The sequence below is a fragment of the Nyctereutes procyonoides genome, unplaced genomic scaffold, assembly GCF_905146905.1.
Source record: "Nyctereutes procyonoides isolate TBG_1078 unplaced genomic scaffold, NYPRO_anot_genome, whole genome shotgun sequence".
Lineage (NCBI taxonomy): Eukaryota > Metazoa > Chordata > Mammalia > Carnivora > Canidae > Nyctereutes > Nyctereutes procyonoides.
In genome coordinates, this window is record NW_026575042.1 from 3,572,051 (window position 1) to 3,589,072 (window position 17,022).

General features: G+C 35.3%; 1 protein-coding gene across 6 annotated transcripts in view; it reads left to right on the top strand.

The window, feature by feature from the left end:
• The window catches only part of CLASP2 (cytoplasmic linker associated protein 2), a 179,402-nt gene that overhangs the window by 8,721 nt on the left and 153,659 nt on the right, over positions 1–17,022 (top strand). For all 6 annotated transcript variants that reach the window (XM_055320895.1, XM_055320893.1, XM_055320892.1 and 3 more), the window contains exons 2-5: positions 6,654–6,732; positions 13,267–13,370; positions 15,185–15,276; positions 16,441–16,516. In XM_055320895.1, coding sequence (XP_055176870.1) covers positions 6,654–6,732; positions 13,267–13,370; positions 15,185–15,276; positions 16,441–16,516 — 351 coding nt within the window. The remainder of the gene's footprint in view (positions 1–6,653; positions 6,733–13,266; positions 13,371–15,184; positions 15,277–16,440; positions 16,517–17,022) is intronic.

Here is a 17,022-nt window from a genome sequence, read left to right on the forward strand (position 1 = left end):
TTATTGTGCCTCATAGATACTGCATTTTTCACAAATTGAAGGTTTGTGGCAACCCTACATTAAACAAGTCTATTGGTGCCCTTTTTCCATCAGCATTTGGCCACTTCATTATCTCTTTGTCACATTTTGGTAATTTTTGGAGTATTTCTAATATTTTTTGTTATTTTGTGTTATGATGATCCATGTGATCAGTTCTCTGATGTTACTATGTAATTGTTGGGGGTGCGCCATGAACCATACCCATTCAAGATGGTGAACTTAATCAATAAATGTGTTCTGACTGCTCCACTGACAAGCCATTTCCCTGTCTCTCCCCCTCTCTCTGGGTTTCTCTGTTCCCTGAGACACAACCATATTGAAATGAGGCCAGTTAGTATCTCTATGATGGCCTCTAGGTGTTCAAGTGGAAGAAAGACTTGCGTGTCTCTTGCATTAAATTAAAAGCTAGAAATGATCAAACTTAAGAGGGGAAGGCAGGCCAAAAGCTGAGATAGGCCAAAAGCTAGGCCTCTTGTGACAAACAGCCAACTTGTGGCTGCAAAGGAAAGGTTCTTGAGGAAATTAAAAGTGCTACTCCAGTGAACACACAAATGATAAAGTAAAACAGCTTTATTGCTGATAAAGAGACAGAGTTTTAGTGGTCTATCCAGATCAAAGTGGCCACAACACTCCCTTAAGCCAGAGCCGCATCCTGAGCAAGGCCCTAACTTTTTTCAATTCTGTGAAGGCTGAAGGCTGAGATCATTGAGGAAGCCGCAGAAGTTTGAAGCCAGAAGATGGTTCATAGGATTTAAGGAAAAATGCCATCTCCATAACATAAAAGTGCAAGGTGAGCAGCAGGTGCTGATATAGAAGTTCCAACAAGTTATTCAGAAGGTCTAGCTAGCTAGAAGGTAGCTACCGTAAACAACAGATTTTCAACATAGATGGAATAGCCTTATATTAGGAATAATAGGCCATCTAGGGCTCTCACAGAGAGGAGAGAAGTCAATGCCTGGCTTCAAAGGACAGGGTGACTCTCTTGTTAGGGGCTAATGCAGCCTGTGACTCTCAGGAGAAGCCAGTGCTTCACTTACCATTCTGAAAATCCTAAGGCCCTTAAGAATTATGCTAAACCTACGTCCCCTTGTGCTCTGTAAGTGGGACAACAAAGCTTGGGTAAGAGCACATCTATTTACAACATGGTTTCCTGAATATTTTAAGCCACTGCTGGAAAAAAAAGATTCCTTTCAAAATATTGCTGCTCTTTGACAATGAGTCTGGTCACCCAAGAGCTCCAGTGAAGATGTACAATGATAATTGATGTTATCTTCATGCCTGCTAACACAGTATCCAATCTGCAGCCTATGGGTCAAGAAGTAATTTCAGCTTTGAAGACTTACTACTTAAATACATTTTGTACTGCAGATAGTGATTCCTGTGATGGATTAGGGCAAAGTAAACTGAAAACCTTTTGAAGAGGATTCACCATTCTAGATGCCAAGAACATTTGTGATTACTTGGGAGAGGTCAAAATATCAACGTAAATAGGAGTTTGGAAGAAGCAGATGGCTTTGAGGAGTTCAGTGGAGGGCATAACGGCAGATGTGGTAGAAATAGCAAGATAACTGGAATTTGAGGTGGAGCCTTCGCTGTGCAACAGCTTTTTATTTTGATGTAGTCCCACTAGTTTACTTTTGCTTTTGTTTCCCTTGCCTCAGGAGACATAGAAGTTGTTATGGCCAGTGTCAAAGAAGTTACTGCCTGTGTTCTCTGCTAGGATTTTTATGGTTTCAGGTCTTACAGTGACGTCTTTGATCCATTTTGAGTTTTTTTTTGTGTGTGTGTGTAAGATGTAAGAAAGTGATCCAAGTGGTCCAGTTTCATTCTTCTGCATGTTGCTGTCCAGTTTTCCTGCTGTTGTTGGAGAAACTTTTTCCCATTGGATATTATGATGGGTTAAATATGTTTTGGGGATTAAGGATTGCACTTGCTGTGATGAGCATAGGGTGATGGAAGTGTTGCGTTAATATGTCGTACACCTGACACTCATGTAACACTGTACATTCAGTAACTGGAATTAAAGTAACCTGGAGAAGGAAAAGAAATGGAACCTGAAGATGTGCCTAACTGCTGCCATCTCATGATAAAAGTTAAGGAGATGAGGAGTTGCTTCTTGTGGATGAGCAAAGAAAGTTTTTCTTTGGATGGAATCTACTCCTGGTGAAGATGCTGTGAAGATTGTAGAAATGACACCAAAAAGTTGAAAATATTACATGTATTTAGTTAGTAAGCAGCATCAGAGTTTGAGAACATTGACTCTGATTTTGAAAGAAATTCTGTGGGTAAAATGCTATCAAAAAGCATCACATGCTACAGAGAAATCCTTCAGGAAAGGAAAAGTCAATTGTTGCAGCAAACCTCACTGTGGTCTTATTTTAAGAAATTGCCACAGCCTCTACAGCCTTCATTCAGGAGCCACCATCCTATCCTGATTGGTCAGCAGCCATCAACATCAAAGCAGGACCCTCCACCAGCCAAAAGATTACAACTTGCTGAAAGCTCAGATAATGATTAACATTTTTTAGCAGTAAAGTATTTTGTAATTAAGACATGTGCTTTTTTTTTTTAGACATAATGATAATGTTGCTTACTAGAGCATAGTGTAGGGTAAACATGATTTTTATATGCACTGGGAAATGGAAAAATTCATTCGACTTACTTTGTTGCGATATTCCCATTATTGCAGTGGTCTGGAACAGAATTCACAGTATTTCTGAATTCAAAGTATTTCTGAAGTATGCCTGTAGTTCATATGATTCTTTCCTTTCATTTACTAATTGTCAAAATATTGAGGTTGTCTTCTAGCATCCTCCGATATTGGCCAAATAGTTTTCATCATTATGAATTCTTATATTTAAACATATCTAATGTGTTTCAAGACAACACAGTTATTATTATTCTTACTAATATTTATGGTGTCCTACCTTGACATGATCCTAGTATTCTTTTAGAGCATACGTGCTGTTTAGTATCACAAGATATCCTATTTCCTGCTCTAGCCTGGAATCAGCCACTTTTCCAAGAAACTGGTTCTTTTTAGTGGGAAATAGTATGTGGAAAATACAGTATGAGTACCAGTGGAACTCATTGTTACTTGTTTGATCATTTCTAGATTTTTTCCAATGAATACCATAGGTTTTATTTTAATTTTAAAGAAAAATACATCATGGGGGATCCCTGGTTGGCTCAGTGGTTTAGCGCCTGCCTTTGGCCTAGGGCGTGATCCTGGAGTCCTGGGATCCAGTCCCGCATCCGGCTCCCGGCATGGAGCCTGCTTCTCCCTCCTCCAGTGTCTCTGCCTCTCTCTCTCTCTCTCTCTCTCTCTCTCTCTCTCTCTCTTTCTCTATGTCTATCATCAATCAATCAATCAATCAGTCAATCTTTAAAAAATTAAAAAAAAATACATCATGAATTCATAGTGATTCTAGTTCAGTTTCAGGACTGATTTTTTACTACTTCTGTATGTCTTCTAATCTCCTTTAATCAACAAGATTTTAAAAAGCATTGAAGTTTCTTTTTTGTAGAGTTTGGTTTTTGTCCATAGGTTATATGCCCCTCGAGAAAGATAATCAAATTATTATACTTTAAAGTCACTTGAAACAGTCTTTTGTGTGGTTATAATACTAATTTGGTATATGTTTCAGTTCACTTATTTTGTTTTCAATGAAATTAGTTATTGTTACAAATACAGTGTATTCCAATTAGTCTGGTTTCTTTCTCAATTCTTTATAGACTGTTCGTAACCATTAAAAATTTTTCCTGATCATTTTTCCCATTGCTGTTATTTATGATAAACATTTCTAATTATATCTATTTGTAGTACATATACGCATATTTCCAACTTGCTTTTTAAACTTAACAGAATGAAGGTGCACCTGCGTGGCTCAGTTGGTTAAGCATCTAACTCTTGATTTCGGCTCAGGTCCATGCTCTCAGGGTTGTGAGATCGAGAATTGTGTCAGGCTCCACACTTAATGGGGAGTCTCTTGAGAGTCTCTCCTCTCCGCCCCCCCCCCCCCCCCCGCTCTCTTGCTCTGTCTCTAAAAAAATAAAATCTTAAAACAAGATCATGGAAGTTATTGCATAGCAGAATTAGAGTAGTCCTCATTTTTATTTTTAAAGTGTTACAGTACCCTATAGCATGGATGCACCACAATTTATTGAATCTGTCTCATATTGGTGAATGACAGTTTCTGGTCTCTCACAATGAATAATATTCACATGTTCTTTAATAATTTTGCTAGTATATCTTAGGGATAGATTTCTTTTTTTTTTTTATTTGTTTATGATCGTTACAGAGAGAGAGAGAGAGAGAGAGGCAGAGACATAGGCAGAGGGAGAAGCAGGCTCCATGCACCGGGAGCCCGACGTGGGATTCGATCCCGGGTCTCCAGGATCGCGCCCCGGGCCAAAGGCAGGCGCCAAACCGCTGCGCCACCCAGGGATCCCTTAGGGATAGATTTCTAAGTGAGATCTTATCTTACCTAGTATGCGTATTTTTCCTGCTGATTTGAGTTACTGCTTTTATCATCTGTAAAGTCTGTTAAGTCTGTGATTCTATTTATAGGTTTTCAATTATGTTTTAACAGCTTTATTGAGGGGCACCTGGGTGGCTCAGTGATTGAGCATATGCCTTTGCCTCAGGGCATGAGCTGGGGTTCTGGGATCGAGTCCTGCATCCGGCACCCCACAGGGAGTCTACTTCTCCCTCTGCCTGTGTCTCTGTCTCTCTCTGTGTGTCACTCATGAATAAATAAATAAAATCTTAAAAAAAAAAACCAGCTTTATTGATGTAATTTACATACTATACAATTTATTCATTTGAAGTGTACAGTTCATTAACCTTTTAGTACATTTACAAATGTATACAGCCATCAGCACAGTTAATTTTAGAATATTTTCATCACCTCAAGAAGATCCCTGTACCCTTTCACTGATACCACTTGATCCCCCTATACACATACACACACACACACACACACACACACACAGTTCTAAGCAACCACTAATCTACTTTCTATTACTATAGGTTTGTCTGTTCTGGACATTTCTTAGTTGTTTAATTATATAACATCTGGCCACTTGTGACTCTTTTTTCACTTAAAATGTTTTCAAGGCTCATTCATGTGGTAGCATGTACCAGTCCTGTTTATGACCACATTTTTGATTGAGTGTATATACCACATTTTCTTTATCCATCAGTTGAGGAATATGTGGGCTTTTGTACCTTTTAGCTATTGTGAATAATGCTGTAATGAGCATTGGCATACAGGTATCTGTTTGTATCCTGCTTTAATTCCTTTGAATATATACCTAGGAGTGGAATTAATTGTTGGGCACTCAGTGTTTTTTTAACACCTTTCACTTTAGACCTTCCCTTTTTCCCTGTGCTTTATAGATGTTTTTTTCCATGTTCTCTTCTCCAGTGGTAAACTGTTCCTTTTCTGTTCTTGCTAGCCTACTTGTGGGAAGTGGGAGTGTTCTCTGTTTTTCTGGTCCAGCTTCAGTCTTAGAAGCCCTTTGTTCCTAAGTCTTGGGGATGAGACTTTATCAGAGATCCTGCCTCTCCTCAACTGTAGAGCTCTAAATCACCTGAGCCCAGGATGATTTTCTGCTTCTCTCTCTGAAGTAGAGAACTTTTTTTTCTTTTCTCTTTGCTCAGCAGCAGTGAGTTTTTACCTGTGTCCTGGAGTGACAGTATTTGTCTTTCAATAGCTTCATGCCTTTGTTTCTTACAAGACAAGGGTATGGGAAAGGAAAGGTTTGTGCCTTTCCTAAAGAGGCAGCTGTTCCCTTCCTCTGGGACCTGTACAACCAAGAGATAATTTTCCAATCATGAGTGTCGAGGTTTGTGAGAAAGCCGGTAAATGTATGTCGCTCCTTTTGTATCTGTGGCTACTAGGGATTACATACTTTGATGCTAGCCCACATTCAGCTATTAACAATGAGTTAAATAAAGTTGAACTCTTTTTAATTTTTTTTAAAGTTGAACTCTTAACTTGCTTGTATCACAGCTTCATTTTCCTTCTGTCCTCTACCACATGTGTCATATTGCTTATGTCCCATCTCTCCTTGCGAGCATCTATCTTTCCTTAAATTTCAGGCTAGTTGATTATCCTATAACTTTTGGGTTTTGATGGATTCAAGAATAGATAACGATTCTATAGATTATTTGGCTTTTTCTTGTTAACTGTGGTAGTGGTATTTTTTTTTTCCAGTGTCTCTATCCTGGACAAAAGCTGGGATTCCTCTGTAATTAAAGGCGCTCTTATTTTTAACTTTCATTTAGGAAACATTTCAACATTATAGGAAAGTTGTGTGTATGGTCAGTGTGAACTTCTTTGTACCCTTCACCTAATTTACCAGTTACTAACATTTTGTCAAATACACTTTATCTTCCTGCATATTTATACATTATTATTATTATTGAACCATTTGAGAATAGGGTGCCCTAACCTCATGACTGTTTACCCCTGGATACTTCAATCTCCTTATTTTTTTTTAAAAAAAGACTTGGTAATAAATGAAGATCTTTATATGTCAGTGATTGTAATTGATATGAAAGAATGCATTGATAGTTTGTATTCATTAAAATTTCTTTCTATCTGTAGGTATCATTAATGGGATTGGAAATTTTAAGTGCCTTTGTGGACAGATTATCAACACGATTTAAGTCCTATGTAGTAATGGGTAAGTTAACTTTATTTAAAAGTCATTGTAGATTTTGATATACTGCCTTTCTTTCTCCTGATTTTTAATGGAGGGAGTTCTCTGTGAATGCAAAAATATAATTTTGTACAACCCAGAGACCCACTTAGCATTTTAGTTTGCCTAGACATAAAATATTTTAAGCCTAAAGAAATACTTCCTTTGAAACAAAAAAAAGGCAAAAAACACACAATATACTGTTAATAGATTTTTACTTCATATTTAAAAATGTTTTACTGTAACGTTTACTTTTTTGTAACATTAAAAACTTACACAGCATCACTTTTTTCTTTTTATTTTTTTTCCTTTTCAAATTTTTATTTAAATACTAGTTAACATACTAATCAACATAGTTGATTAATACAACTAATCAATATTAGTTGTAGGAATAGAATGCAGTGATTCATCACTTACATAGAACACCCAGTGCTCATCATAACAAGTGCCCTCCTTAATTCCCTTCACTCATCTAGCAGCCCCCCCCACCTTCTTCCCAACATCAACCCTTAGTTTTTTCTCTATCATTAAGAGTTTCTTCTGGTTTGTTTCCCTTTTTCCCTTTTTTTCCCCCTTCTCATATGTTTATCTGTTTTATTTCTTAAATTCCACATATGAGTGAAATCATATGGTATTTGTCTTTCTCTGACTTCACTTAGCATAATACACTCTAGCTCTATCCACATCATTGTAAGATTGGTAAGATTTCATTCTTTTTGATGGCTGAATAATATTCCATTGTGTATATATACAACATCTTTATCCATTCATCAGTTGATGGACATTTGGGCTCTTGCCATAGTTTGGCTATTGTGATAATGCTGCTATAAAAATTGGGGTGCATGTACCCTTTCGAATCTGTATTTTTCTGTCCTTTGGGTAAATGCCTAGTAGTGTAATTGCTAGATCATAGAGTATTTCTGTTTCTAACTCTGAGGAATCTTCATACTTTTTTCCAGAGTGGCCACACCAGTTTGCATTCCTTTAGCACCACTTTTTAGACTGTGTGTGGTAAAGGACCACCAGTTCTTTTTTTGCTAGTCTGTTGCAGATGATATTTTGTAAAATATAATAAAAATAAATTACAGCAAAGTGAAAGGAAAAAATAGAAGGCCCAATTTTTTATCATTAGATCCAATAAAAAATTATTTTGGTCAGATTGTTTTTTAAAATTTTACTTTATAACACTCTCATTTCTTTCTTTCTTTCTTTTTTTTTTTTTTTACCATAAATAATTTATAGGCTGGTCCTGGGCTGCCAGCCATATTTAGAGGTACACTTAACAGTAGTGTGTTTGCAATACAGTACAGTATACTAGTACAATGCTTTTCTTTGTGTAGTGGTTAGGATTACAGCATTTGGCTTTGACCTATTTTCTAAACCTGAGTGACCTTCATGTATCTTTTAGAGTGCTTTGATGAATAGATTTGGTTCCTATTTAAGGGAAACCTCAGATGTATGTGATTTTCTTTTATTGATTAAGTTAATGCTTAAGAATGCCTCACACTTATTTTCAAATTATCTTTGGTTAGCTTTTTTTTCATGTTTGGTATGTCCCCAAATTCTGCTGATCGCATTTATTTATTTATTTATTTATTTATTTATTTATTTACAATTTCTTTTATTTTTATTGTTTATCCTTTTAGCAGAAGCATCCTAGTGAGTTTTCCTTTATTCTCTTTATTTTTATTTTATTTTATTTTATTTTATTTTTATTTTATTTTATTTTATTTTTATTTTATTTTCTCTTTTTAATCAGTACCTGGTTCCAATTCATTCTTTGTATGAATATCTTCTGGAAAGGTGATTTTTTTTACTCTATCAGTCTTCTGCTTAAAATCCTATGCTGTTAAAAACTACACTCTGCAAACGTGTTTTACTTATGTATTTTCTTAAAATTTTTTGAATGATTGCTTATAATTAGTACGTTTTACATAAAAATTCATGTTTATGACTTGTCTTGAACAATTGGTCAATGTGGCAACCCTGATTTTCCACTCCCACAGGTACTTATTGGGTGGAGTTTTGCGATAGCTTCCCTTTGAATGGGTCATGAGCTTTCTGATTCATAAGTCCGTCCCATCTTCTCTTGTGTCCTCATAACTGAGAATACTGCAAGCTTGGAATACTGCCATTTTTAGAGCTGGTTCATTTTTGGCATTTTCTGTATGTCCCTGACTGTTGGCATTTATGTTTGTGACCCTTGCCCTGTAGTAGTTCCCTAATATTAGTTGTGACAGATAGTATTTTAGACTTGACAGTAATTCTAGGTATTATGTATCTTGCTTAATTTTTTAACACAAGGAGGGCCGGATGGGGGTTGATGCACCAACTGCTTGTAATGAGGCAGTAGGAGTTTTGGGACAAGAATCCTAGTTTGTTGCTTCCTAGGACTGTCCTTTTTTCAGAACTTTTTTGCTGTCCTTTGGTGTTCTAGTTTTCTCACCATGTTTGTCCCCTCTGCATCATAGTAGCCTTATTTATCAGTGATCTTTAGCAAATACTCTTCTCCACTTTAGCTAATCAGAAACTTGCTTGCTCTTGTTAGTTCTGGCTTAATTTGTTCATGCTGCTGTGCTGTTGTTTCTTCTTGAAATCCTCTCCTCTTGGGTTACCTGGGTGGTATAGTCGGGTAAGTGTCCGACTCTTGGTTTCATCTTGGTTTCGGCTTGGGATCTCAGGACCCTGAGATCAAGCCCCAAATCAGGTTCTGTATGGAGTCTGCTTGGGACACTCTGCCCCTCCCTGCTTTCTCTCTCTCAAATATGTAAATAAATGTAAAAAAAAAAATCTCCTTTTTTCTATCATTCTTTCTCTTTAAAAGATTTACTTCAAATTTCAGTATCTGGGAGCTTTTCAGATTAACCTCACCCTACATTGAATTTTTCTTTACACCATAATTCTTATACCCTTAAATACTTAATAAATTACGTTAAGTTGCTCTTGTTGGTAGGTATTCCCTGTGTGTTCTCTCATAGGCTTATATGTGTAGTTTTTTTGTCTTCTAATCTCCTACTCTTATATGATTACTTCTGTGCGTTAATGTTAGCCAACATCATTTTCACTTTGAACCCTAGGTGTTCATTATTTTTCTTGGTGAAACTTGGACTTGTTATCAGTTTAGAGTCACTGTGGTATAATAGGAACATTTCAGCACTAGTTTTCTAATATATATTGCCTACTTGTTATCCTCTCACATATATGAGAGATTATCCTTTTCCTATTTCTAATTTATATGATAGTTCCATAAGTAGGCAGTATATCTGTGTACTCTTAAGGAAGTACAGTACTAGGGTTGACTTTCTTGTTTTACTCTGTCTTAGAACTTAGCCAGACCACTTTAGGAGCCTTTCTGTAAAAGGAAGGAATTGATATAAATTATGTGCAGAAGGTTTTTGTTTTTGTTTTTAAATAATATAATCGTAGATATATGTAACTTGATGTGCATGACATTTTCTTTTGGTGCGCTTAGGTCATCATAGGTATATTTACCTTTTTACATTAAAAGTGAAGAGATGTTTCAGAAAAATTGAGATTCAATTTCAGTTGTAGATGAAGTGCCATAAAGAATATGGGCTCTTTTGATGTAGTTCTTTAATATAAAATATTCAAATTTTCTTTGTGACCACATGTACTGTGCAAAAATAAGCTTTTCAAACAAAAAAAAATATGCACAATTTACATTTAACACTGATCACCAACCCTGGTTTTATGATAACTGAATTCAGTAAAGGATCTCATATTTTATAAATTTTAAGCAGATACTTTTAATCGAAAATGGAATTACAGAAAGAATATTAGAATAGTTGGACTACCTGGTTATCAGTTTTGCATCTTGTAAAATGGTATGCATCTCATGTACTGAGAGAATAAAACATACCAGCTGTTCTTTTTTTTTTTTTTTTTAAGATTTTATTTATTTATTCATGATAGTCACACACAGAGAGAGAGAGAGGCAGAGACACAGGCAGAGGGAGAAGCAGGCGCCATGCAGGGAGCCCGACGTGGGATTCGATCCCGGGTCTCCAGGATCACGCCCTGGGCCAAAGGCGGGCGCCAAACCGCTGCGCCACCCAGGGATCCCCATACCAGCTGTTCTTTACCTTCTTTGGTGTTTACTGTTCAAATTGCAGTCTGATCTATTCATCTGTTTAACAAGTTTTTACCATCTATAGGGTAAAAAGCTCTGTTTTGGATTCCCATAATTATCTTTTGAATATTCATCATGTTGAATGGTAAAATTCAGTGGTCATTATATTATATACAGATCTTTAGGACTTAAACTGTTGACTCTTCCAAATGCTTATGGGCTTAGCACAAGTCTTTTTTTACCAGTTTTACTTCATCCTCTCACTAGCCATGTGAGGTATAGGCCTGTATCTGTCCTTATCTTATGGACAAGGAAAGTTTGAAATGCAGAGAAATTTACGTTTTGCATAATTAATAACTGGTAGAGCTAGGAATAAAATCTTACTCTGCTTGACACCAAGAGAGTATGTGTTAAAAAGGAATTCTAATGCAAAAAATTCACGGATTTTTTTGTTTAATAACTAATAAAAAGTTTATGTAGTGTGAAACTGTTTTTGTTGTTTATTTTTTATAAAATTTAAGTTTTTCATATTGAAGTGAGCCCTTGTTTGGGCTAACATTTTAATTTTCTATTTGGAGTTAAATTCCTCCTCTCAAGAATGAAGTGGCTATTTTTTTTTCATGCTACTGTTGTGTGATTATTAAAAAACATACACAGAGAGAACACCTCAGTTACAAGTAAGTAGAAATAGTTATGACTGGGACCTAATTGTGTGGATTATTTAAATCCTGGTTTCAGCTTGCTATATGTGTGATTTTGGGCAAAGCATTTAATCCCTTTGGGTCTTCTCTATCAAATGGGCCTAGTCTATTTCATAGAATTGTTACGAAGATGACATGAGATAATTCCAATCTTAGTACATAATAGTATTTTAACATTATTAAGTGTTTATTACTATCGTCTGCCTTTCAGAAGCTATCAGAACCAGAGTCCCACAATAGCCAATCCTACAGATGTCAATGATTTTCTCTTATGTTAATAATACATCTAAGCAAGATGAGAAGTGTTTATATTAATCCAACTGACAGGTACTTCAGTTGCTTCATGATTAGGCTTATGATTTTATAACAAGGACTCTTTCTTACACAGTCATTTCATTGATTAAATTTAGGTTTTTGGATATCATTCCATCTGGTATAGTGGGCTTCTTACTCTAGTTGAATTTCCTTCCAAAAATAATTAATTTCTTTTTTCCTTAAGTGTTGTTATTACTATTACATTAGTCTTGTTGTATTGTAGATGTTATATTGTAGAACATATTTGCATCAAATTATATACACATTTAATTATAATTGTTTATAAATAAATGAGAGAAAATCCCTTTCTCTCTCATTTCTTCTTCCCTTTTTTAAGAGGCCTCAGCCTTCATTGCCTCAGGGAAAGGAAGGCCATAGCTATCTGTCAAAAGAGAAACTAAAGTTAATTTCTTTGCCTTTGAATATGCAGGATGATGGTAGGGATGATGGAGGTGGTAGGTGACACACAGAGAGAGCGCTTACTCAGTGCCCTTCACTCTAAATTGTTTAAATTTATTCTCTTTTAAATTTTCAGTCGTCTTCTGAGGTGAGTACTGCTACAAACATTTATGGGTTGAGGATGTAAAGACAAAAGCCGAACAGATATTGTTGCCATGTGCCTTTTAACACCACACAAGGAGCAATGGTAATTTAAGGGATTGCAGAAAGACAATTTTGACTGTGAGGTATTTTTGCCCTGTGAGTGGACCTTAGAACCTGTTACCCTCTAAGTTCTAGCTACTCTCTCCCTTTCCCTTCACGCTGCCTCTCAATAGATGTGATTTCTTTATGGTGCTTTATTGATACATAGTTTCAGAAACCTTTTTTGTGAAAACTCTTCAAGAATGGACACTCACCTGCCTTTCCCACCTCCTTTCATGAAATGGTGCCACAGTCTTAGACATAGAAAAACCTCTATCCCAGGGGCCGAGGCTTTTATTTTTGTCAGTTGAGTAATATGTCATACATATATAAGAGTGTATATCAAACATGTAATTGTAAACTAACACCTGCTTGTGCCCAGCCCAGGCAACTAGAACTCTGTCATCTTAGATACTGCCTCTGCATTCCTGATGACACCTCCCTCCCTCTACCAGAGATAACCACTGACATGACCTTTTAGATAACCATTCCCTTGCTGGTGTGTAGAGCTTGACTAGCCATACACATCTCTAAATAGGATAATATTTAGTCTTGCCTGTTTTTTGAACATTTATCATAAGTGGATATCATGTAGTATATGTGCTTTTGAAACTTCCTTCTCCTTTACTTTTGATTAGACTTACAAGTAAAATAATTTGCTTACCCCTTAACTTTTCATTTATGGAAACGAGGTGTTTATAATTTTGTAAAATACAGCTTATAATGGAGGTAAATTATAAATATTTACTCTTTTTTTCTGCCTTTTTCTAGTTATTGTAGCTTTAATAGACAGAATGGGAGATGCCAAAGACAAAGTTCGAGATGAAGCTCAGACTCTGATATTGAAGTTAATGGATCAAGTAGCACCACCTATGGTAGGCCTTCATTTTCAAATTTAGATTTTGCTAATCAATGATAAGATATACGTAAAGACAGCTGGTAATCACAGCAAGTCATTGAAGCTCCAAGGTACATGAAAACTGAAATTTTAAACCGGTGAATTGTTGTTAATTGTTTAAAGGATTTAAAATTTAAGATAAAATGTCAATATTTAACTTTTTGGGTTTTTTTGCTTTTCTTTTTCCTATTTTCTACTCTTTGACATCTTTTACAAACTAACTCAGAGGTTCTCTTGGACGCTATGGTGATTATATTATTCTTCAGGATTTTCTATTTTTCCTACCTACAGATAATATAGTATTTAGAGAGAAAGCTCATTTTGAGAGCTACTGAATGTTATATTAATTTGTGCAACTTTTACAGCAACAAGAAATTTTTTTTTATTTGAACAAGTGGTTGCTAATTGTATAAGGCATGTATTCTATGACACTGACTTGTGTTTTATGAATATAGTAGGAAAAATTAGCCCTTATGGAGATTTTTGAAAGGAGAGCAAAAGGGGCCCCTGGGTGACTCAGTCGATTAAGCATCTAACTCTTGATCTCAGGGTTGTGAGTTTAAGCTCTGTGCTGGGGTGGGTGCAGAGCCTACTTAAAATAAAAAAAAGGTGCGACATTAATTGACACGTAAACAAAGATTTAAAGAGTATCTCATGTTAAGTAGAAAAAAATCAGAATTTACAGTATATACAGTGATATTATGGTCATTACCTAAAATACATTTTTAAAATTATAATACATACTACATATGCTTTGAAAAAATTCAGAGTATTAAATTGTAAAGATAAACTGTTTGCCCAGATATTTTATACCTTGAAAGAAGTCCTTGTTAATAGTTTGGTGGGTATCCTATAACACTTGTTTGATGGTTAAATTGTAACTCATTTTTGATGTGCTATTATAAATAGTTCCATAGGAACATCCTTATACATGTGTCTTTGGACATAAATATAAGTATTTATATAGAATAGTGTTCCAGAGATGTTGTTCCTGCATCAGGTTATTCACATTTAAGATTTACTGAGTAAACTTCCAAGTTACCTTCCAGAATATTTGGCAGAAAAAGGAATACTAGTAGAACTGAATAAAGAGTCCAGGAAGAGGTGTGTGTGTGTGCACATGAATTTAATAAATGCTAAGGATGATGTTTCTATATGTGGAGAAAGGATTGATTGAGACAATTGGCTATGTGTTTAAGAAGAATAAAGTTGGATTCCTTCCTGCCCCAAGTTCTTATAATTACTGTGAATTATCTGTATAGATATGTATACTTTTTATGAAAGAGAATTATAGTAGAGAGCAATAAGATGACTTTTACCAAATAATGTTTTTGTACTTGGTTAACAGGCTAAAGCAAGAAAAGCGTGAATTATAAAATGTTGAAAAAGCCTGTTCCATGTGACAGTGTGGAGTAGTTGCTAGGCAACATTGGACCTTTCAAATACTTACTGGACTACTGGGCTTATAATGGTAGCATTGTTGTTGGGAGGTTTCTAAAGCTTAGAAAGAATTCTATGTCCATGGAAATTCTAAGGTTTTTAGAATTGGACATGGTTTTTCTGAGAATAATTGATTCTAAAGTGAACGATAACTAAATAAAAACTAAAAATGTGATTAAGACACTTGAATGAGAACAACATTAGTACAAATTTGGCTTAGAAAAGCTTATAGAGAATAAAGTCTGATGGGAAAATTCAGTTATCATTAAGGTTGGTGATAAGGTTGGGAATTAAAAAAAGTTATAACGTGAGTAGTTTAATTTTGTGTTATATTTCTTTTCTTTGGAATAGTACATTTGGGAACAGTTGGCTTCTGGTTTTAAGCACAAGAATTTTCGATCTCGAGAAGGCGTGTGTCTGTGTCTTATTGAAACCTTAAACATGTAAGTTTTATGATTATTGAAAATAGCCATCTTGTTTTTCATTTTTCTGAAAGGGAAAAGCAATACTCATTTCGTAAAGCTTGAAGAAAACTATGGAAATAACATTTTGAGTAGTTATGAATTGATCTCTGGTATGAGAGTTTTTATTTGATTTGATGTCTTTAGCTGTTAATTTTTATGTGTATATTAATTTTAAATTACTAGTGATAAATGTTTCTTTTTCTTGAGTAAGTTGATAATTTCTACCCAAAATAGATGGTCATATAAGATACATTGACATAACTTAGGATATACTTCTATTCTGGGCCCAGTTTGGAATTGTTTTTAGTTAACTCAGTGGTATTTCAGATATTGTAGCCATTTTCCCCAACCCATGTTTTCTAGACCACTGTGGGTAGACTGTTCTAAAAATCATAGACTGAACAAGACTCTTCCAGAAACTAGCCAGTGAATCAGGTAGCAGTATGCAGAGCTCTGACAGCATAGAGCTACAGAGCTCAGAATTCCAGTCTGAAGAAGTTGTAAACTAGTGCTCTTTTTCTCTTTCTGGATTTTTTGGTCAAGTTCTATGCAACAAGATAGGTGATATATAGTAGCTTTCAACTTTTCCTGTAGTGTTACTTCCTTTTTTCTAACTATACCTTCATTTATTTTCTTTTACTCCTCTATGATCCTTTCTGCCATCTAGAGCTTGTAAGTGCATTCAGTTCTGCACAATTTTCATGGTTTTTGGCTCTCCTGTCATTTGCTTTCAACCCATGACCTCATCAAAATATTAATAAGCATAAATAAAGGTTTTATTGGAATGCAAATTTATTTGAGACCCAGTGTCTAAAAAAATCACTCTTAAAGCAAAAGCTCCAATTTTCATGAGTGATCATAGGTTGCTAGGTTCAAGAGTGTCATTGGTTGAACATTTTGTTCTGTTGAATCATGTGTAGACAGTTTACATTGTCAGTCATGATTTTTCAAGTTTGCATATGTCACATTGTTTAGAATTAGTTTTTGCTTGTGTCTCATGTCCTTCATGTTTTAGTGATGTGTACCCATGCTTTCCACCATATTTGTCTTATTGATACAGACAAGAAGAAAGTATAAGGATATTTTGTTTACTGTTTGATTAAAACCAAATTCTCTTTTATTTCTGTTTCAAATTACATTTAGTTTTGGGACTCAGCCACTAGCCCTCAGCAAGTTGGTACCACATTTGTGTATCCTATTTGAAGATTCCAACAGTAAGGTAAAATTTTACTTACATCAAGCATTGACTAATTTTTTTGGCTACCTCTTCTTTTCTAGTGCCCTTATTACTTCATTTAAAAAAAAAAGGAGGGTGGAGGGGGGGGTAGTGAAGTCAAGATTTCACCTCATTTTTTTCTTTTAAAATCCACCAAAGTTACTCTCTAAGAACACTTTAATATTCACATGAGTTGCCTAAGTTTGTCACTCGTTTGGCTAATATTAAGGATATATGGAACTAAAAGGATAGTTTTTGTGTTTGAAAGATTGAATGACAAAGAGCCTGGATTCCTTTCTATAGTCTTCCTACATGTTAATTGTGAGGACAGATTGTCAGCCTACATTCCTGAATGTAGTGCATAACAACTACTTTTTGCAATAGTCATAACCCTAATTAACAGAGGGTATTTGTACCAGTGGTGTATTACTTGTTAGAAATTTCTTTACCTGAGCCATGTATGCTATAGGCATAATACAGGGGTGTATTCTAGGTCTTGTCCATCCTGT